Source organism: Phaenicophaeus curvirostris, chromosome 22 (assembly GCF_032191515.1).
Source record: "Phaenicophaeus curvirostris isolate KB17595 chromosome 22, BPBGC_Pcur_1.0, whole genome shotgun sequence".
Taxonomy (NCBI): domain Eukaryota; kingdom Metazoa; phylum Chordata; class Aves; order Cuculiformes; family Cuculidae; genus Phaenicophaeus; species Phaenicophaeus curvirostris.
In genome coordinates this window covers 7,961,516-7,967,394 of record NC_091413.1, presented here as the reverse complement: position 1 = coordinate 7,967,394, position 5,879 = coordinate 7,961,516, and the positions used below count along the sequence as shown (strand labels likewise).

The following is a 5,879-nucleotide window of genomic DNA, read 5'->3' as shown; positions in this document are numbered from 1 at the left end:
CTGGCAGTGACCGAGAGAAGAAATAAATATTTTTGGGAGCACTTTGAGAGAACATTAACCTAAGCTCTCCTAAACCACCGTGAGCAGCAAGATGTAAATGGTGATACCATGGGCTGCTTCAGCACCATCTCGTATCTCCAAGCACTTCAAGTGCATCCATGACTTTGTGCTCATGACCTGCAGCCACCAAGGAAACAGGTACAGGAGAGTTTTGCCTCTCTAGGAGCTGTTCTGCCTGTCTGGGGCTGACAGATGATGGATAATGAGCCATTTCGCTAACGACTAGAAGAGAAGAAAATGCAATTACCCAAAGTAGGCTTTTGGCAGGACACAGAGATGGTGGAGTGAGGTCAGTGAAACCAGGAAAAAGGGATGAAAGACTGGCTGCTCACAACCAGAACCCTAGTTTGCTTTTGGTTGGCTTCTCAGAGACATTGTACCTTCCCTGGTCTTGGTGCTGGTGGGGTTGTACTTCACATTCTGGGTTCAGTTTTAGGCCCCTCACTACAAGAAGGACATCAAGAGCACATCCAGAGAGGAGGAACCAAGCTGGGGAAGAGTTTAGAGCACAAGTCTTGTGAGGAGCAGCTGAAAGAGTGGGGGTTGTTTAGTTTGGAGAAAAGGAGGCTGAGGGGAGACCTCATTGCTCTCTACAACTGCCTGAAAGGAGGTTGTAGCGAGGTGGGGCTTGGTCTCTTCTCCCTGGTAACCAGTGACAGGACAAAAGGAAATGGCCTCAAGATTTGGGTTGGATATCAGGAGGAATTTCTTCACTGAAAGGGTTGTGAAGCACAGCCAGAGCCTGCTCAGGGAGGTGTTGGAGTCCCCATTCCTGGAGGAGTTTAAAAGATGTGTAGATGTTGTACCTGGGGACGTGGTCTGGTGGAGGGCTTAGCAGGGCTGGATCGATGGTTGGACTTGATGATCTTAAAGGTCTTTTCCAACCAAAACCATTCTACAATTCTATGATTGTTTGTGTAGTAATTAGCGATGTAAAACATGCATCGGCCTCTTTGTTCCCATTAGGCTTGGTTGTGGCTTGAGATGATGCGCAACAGTGGCCTGCGGTTAATTTTACCAAGCGTTCACTTTAATTTATTTTAAGACGAGCTGTTTATAAATCTATACTGCCTATTTCCATCACATGCATATAAATAGAAATATATATATATAATTCTGTGTTGAGGAGAAGGTAACAAATCACAAGAAACCGGTAGGAACAGTGCAACCCCTGGTCCCCAGCTTCCAGCCCTGGGTGATGTGTGCAATCAGGCCTGAAGGCTCAATGTTGGCTTGATGCTGATGAGGCTGACCTTTGGGTGATACCTCCTGAGACATCAAACCTCCCTGCTGTGTTCCTCCACCCTAAAATGTGTTGCATGTGCAGGTCAATATTAAACACCCGGTGAGCAACACAGCTACTCACTGGGGAGCGCACAACCAGGGAGCCTGCAGCGAGCTGTGGTTTATTTGCATCCAAGCAAGCACGCCTATGTGTAAATACCTCTAAGCAAACAAGTCCACCCAGCTCCTGCTTTGCTCTTCCTTGTATCTTCAAGGCTGAGTTTTCTGGTGGTATCCAAGGGCGGTTTGTCTCCTTCCTTACTTAAGTGGACTGTAAGAATGTCTGCTTGATGGTGGGTAGCATTGCCTTGGTAGTGTTTGTCCTACATTAAGTGCTCCAATGCAGGCTGGTGGCTTCTTCTACCACCTTTCACCATCGTGTCAGATGAGCCACCACCACTGTTGCATGACACCCCATCACGGATCCCTCAAACCTGCGTTTTCACCTTCCCTCCCTCTGGCAGCACCAGGACAGCTGGAAGGAGCCTGCCACGGGGCGATGGGAAGGGCTGCAGCTCCCTGGTCCTAAAGTGTGGTGAGATGTGGTCAGCTAGGAAGCATATGTGGAAGTGCCGGCTGACACAGTGGACCAGGTTGCCCACCACGGCACACTGGAAACTGGAGGGGTCAGTCATGGCATAGGTGGCACACTCATACCATAGCTTGGCCTTGACGCTGCAGCGATAGACATCGATGCCCTTAGCGCGGTGGAGGTCAAAGCGGTAGATGAAACCGTTGGTGCTCACCATCTCGGTTGTCTTGTCCTTGCTGCCACCAGCTGGGCTGATCCTCCAGCTGTCCGACCGCGCGGCGTAACACAGCAGCATGTAGCGCAAGGTGCCCCCCGTCACGTAGATCTCCCCATTGCACACCGTGGCTGTGTGGGCCACCGCGAAGGTGTCGTGGGGCAGGGGCGCAATGAAGGTCCAGCGGTCCTGCCGGGGGTCGTAGCGCTCCACCGTGTAGAGGCACTCGCCGCCGATAGCGTAGAGGTGGCCATCCAAGGCTACAAGCTTGCAGTGTGGTCGCGCTTGGTTCAGGGGGCAGATCTCCCTCCAGATGTTGGTCAGGGGGTCATAGCAGAAGACGCGGTTGGAGGGTCTCTGCACCCGGCCTGTGCCCTCGCAGCCAGCCACCACGAAGAGGTAGTTGAACATGCTGCACATGGCACACCCCCGGGAGACAACTTCTGGTGGCACATGGCAGAGATGATGCCAGCAGTCCCCTCCATCATCGTAGTAGCAGAGGCGGCTGGTGTGGAGGTCAGGCTCCTGTACGCTGATGTCTGCCACAGCCACGTACGTCTTCCCCTTCATTCTCTGCCGCAGGATGAGCTCCCGCTCACCAGCGTTGAGGTGGCTGTAGATAGAGGGTGTTTTCAGCACCTGCAGGTAGTTGTCACTCATAACCTTGTAGGCAGCCTCCTGGAGGTGGCCTAGCTTCTGCACCTTGGCTGCGCAGAGGACCTCATAGCAGTTCCCCAGGTCCAGGTGGGTGGGTGGTGGCATTTGGAAGAAGTCAGTACTGGCCACGAGCCCTGGCAAGGGGCTTGCTGGTGGTGTTTTACCTTGCTCTGTGTCCCCAAAACCTTCCATGGGCAGCTGGAGGTGGGGGCTGTCAGCGATCTGGAGGATGCTGACCTTGCAGCCAGGAGATGGTACCTCAGGGGAGATCTCTAAGCTCCTTGTAGGTGATGGGACTATGGAGGAGGTGGTAGAATCCCATGTTGCCAAAGTTGGATCTGGGTCCTGGGTTGCAATGTTCTGCAGCTCCTTATTGACCTGCTCCGAGCTGCAGTGCTGGGGTGTTCCTGGAGGGATGTAGGGGATGCACCTCTTCTTTGACACCACCTGGGAGATAGACTGGACGTAGTAGTCGTAGACTTTGCCCTTGAGGCCAGGGACTGGCTGCCCAGCCCCATCCTTCACCCGCTGCTTGGTGATGTAGTTCTCTTCCACTTGGATTCTCGCGACTGAGGAGAAGGAGTAGGAGGCATCCGACCCCACGTTGCTTGCTGTCATTGTTAGACCCAGGTTTGAGGTGACACTGAGGGTCTGGATCATGCCCCCATGCCTCTCGGCCTCCCAGCTCGTGCCTCTGATGGCCAAGTCCTGCTCTGTGCTTTGGGCCCCTCCGTCCCCTGCCATCTGGGCATCAGCAATCCTAGGGGAAAGCCCAGTGCCTGGGGCAAGCGAGCCCTCCTCCCTGTGGCTGCTTAGTGTGTCAGCTGCGTCCCTGGGCTTGTAAGAGCTCAGATTGCTTCCTGGCTCTTTTCCTGACTCGCTTCCCAGCTCACTTCCTGGCTTGTTTTCTGGCTCACTTATCAACTCACTTCCCCTCTCACTTCCCAGCTCGTTTCCCGGCTCGTTTCCTGGCTCCCTTGACAGCTCACTTCCCAACTTGCTTCCTGGCTCAATTCCTGGCTTGCTGTCTGACTTGTTTCCTGGCTCACTTCCCAGCTGAATTCCCAGCTCACTTCCCATCTCATTTCCCAGCTCGTTTACTGGATTGTTTCCTGGCTCCCTTGACAGCTCACTTCCCAACTTGCTTCCTGGCTCAATTCCTGGTTTGCTTCCTGACTTGCTTCCTGGCTGACTTCCCAGCTGACTCCCCAGCTCAATTCCTGGCTCACTTCCTGACTTACTTCCCATCTCACTTCCCATCTTGATTCCCAGCCTGCTTTCCACTGTGATTCCCAGCGCACTTCCCACCTCGCTTCCCCTCCTGACCATCCCTGCTCTCCCACAAGAGAGCCCTGCTTCAGAAACCACCTGCTCTCCTTCCTCCTCCTCCTCCTCCTCTCCCCTTTGCCGACTCCGACCCCGTCGGGAGAGCCCACATCGTGTCCCAGAGGCTTGACCGCTCGCTTCTGCATCCCCACCATCCCTCACCTCCCCACCAAACACCTTTCTCCACCTCAGCCCCGTCACACCATCCCCATCCCAGGCTGCGCTGTCCCTCTGCTCTCCTCCTGCCTCGGTCGGTGGGATCTTGCCCCCGACAAGTGAGCGCGATTTATAAAACCTGTACGCCAGCGTCAGGAGGAGCAGAGCGGCGGCGGAGAGGACCAGCTTGCCAGCCAGCTGCATGTCGGAATGCCAGGGCAGGGTCACCCGCTGGGGCATTTTTCTCTGTCGGGAATGCAGAGAAGCCAATTAATGATTGCCGAGTGAGCCCGGAGCGTGCAGCCGAAGGTTTGGGGCAAGGTGACTTTGAGCTGGCAAAGCTGGCAGACGGTTTCCGGAGAAGCTTTGCATGTTTGGGCTGGGCTGGGCTCCGGGGAAAAGGTGCAACCCTGAGCTGGCAGCACAGAGCCGGCTTTATTAGCCTGGTAAACAGAGAGGCTCAGAGAAGAGAAAAAGGAAGCACAAAGGGAGGAAAACTATCTCCTCTGAGCAGCCTGTTGGTGCTGCCTCCTCGTTTCTTTCCCTGTTTAAAAAGAATCTTGGGATGGAAGGGGCGAAGAAGTTGTTTTATGCAGGGAAGATTCCTCATCGCTGGATGAAGGCTCCGAAAAGGGAGGGAGAAGCAGCCTGGTGCCGGGCAGACCTTTGGTCCAACGCCGAGCAGCTGCTGCGCGGCAGAGCCGGGTGACTAATTCCGTAGCCTTCGTTTGTGGCACGGTAGCTAACAAAGGATGACGGGAAATAGCCTGAAAGCTTCTGGGGTCTCTTGGAGGCCAGCTTGGAAGTGGCAGGGGAATTACGAGCTGGTGGAAAAGAAACTGAAAGAGGGGGGATTGAGATGAGATCTTAGGGAGAAATGTTCTCCTGTGAGAGTGGGGAGGCCCTGGCCCAGGTTGCCCAGAGCAAGAGTGGCTGCCCCATCCCTGGAGGGGTTCAAGGCCAGGTTGGATGGGGCTTGGAGTCCCTGATCCAGCGGGAGGTGTCCCTGCCCGTGGCTGAGGTGGGACTCGATGGGCTTTGAGGTCCCTTCCAACCCAAACCATCCCATGATCCTATGAAGCTGGGGGTTTTGGGAGGGGGAAAAAAATCTGACAGCAACAAGCAAATAAAAGGAGCCAAACCTGAGACCTACATCCACATGCACATTGAGAAGTAAGGCAACTGAACAAAAGCAGTAGGACCACGAAGAAATTTGGGATGGGCAGGGATGGGAGAGATGTGAGTCGTCCTCTTGAAGTGCTGCACTGCTGCATGTAGGATGTCTGTGGGGACTGGAGTCGTTGTGGGGAAACTGAGGCATGGCGCTGCCAGACAGTGTGACGCTTGCTTTTTATTCCCTCTGGAGAGATGTTGGTGATGTGTCTGGTCCTGATCTGAATTTCAAAGATTTAGGATTGTCCCCATCGTCCCCAAGGCAGATGGGTCCCCACGCCTGGACTGTGGTGGAGGAGAGGAGGGGGCCTGGGGAATGGCATCCCTCTGCAACTGCCACTAAGCGAGCGGAATTCAAAAGAAACAAAACTAATTTCCTTTTCCCCAAGGGAAGTGTCTTGCGTACTGAGAGACACATAAAGAAACAAGGCCCTGCAAGGCAGCAAAGAACCAGTCAAAAAGTGAGGGGGTGGGGTG

General features: G+C 54.3%; 1 protein-coding gene across 2 annotated transcripts; it reads right to left on the bottom strand.

Moving 5' to 3' along the window:
- Positions 1-1,642: 1,642 nt before the first annotated feature.
- KLHDC7A (kelch domain containing 7A) lies at positions 1,643-4,702 on the bottom strand. Of its 2 annotated transcripts, XM_069874513.1 has the most exons (2): positions 4,277-4,695; positions 1,643-3,316 (listed from the first exon to the last, which is right to left on the bottom strand). In XM_069874513.1, the coding sequence occupies exons 1-2, from the start codon at positions 4,467-4,469 to the stop codon at positions 1,773-1,775; spliced, it is 1,737 nt and encodes a 578-aa protein (XP_069730614.1). In that variant the 5' UTR covers positions 4,470-4,695; the 3' UTR covers positions 1,643-1,772. The 2 variants fall into 2 exon arrangements, with proteins under 2 accessions (XP_069730614.1, XP_069730612.1); XM_069874511.1 differs by having other exon boundaries at positions 1,643-4,702.
- Positions 4,703-5,879: the final 1,177 nt, after the last annotated feature.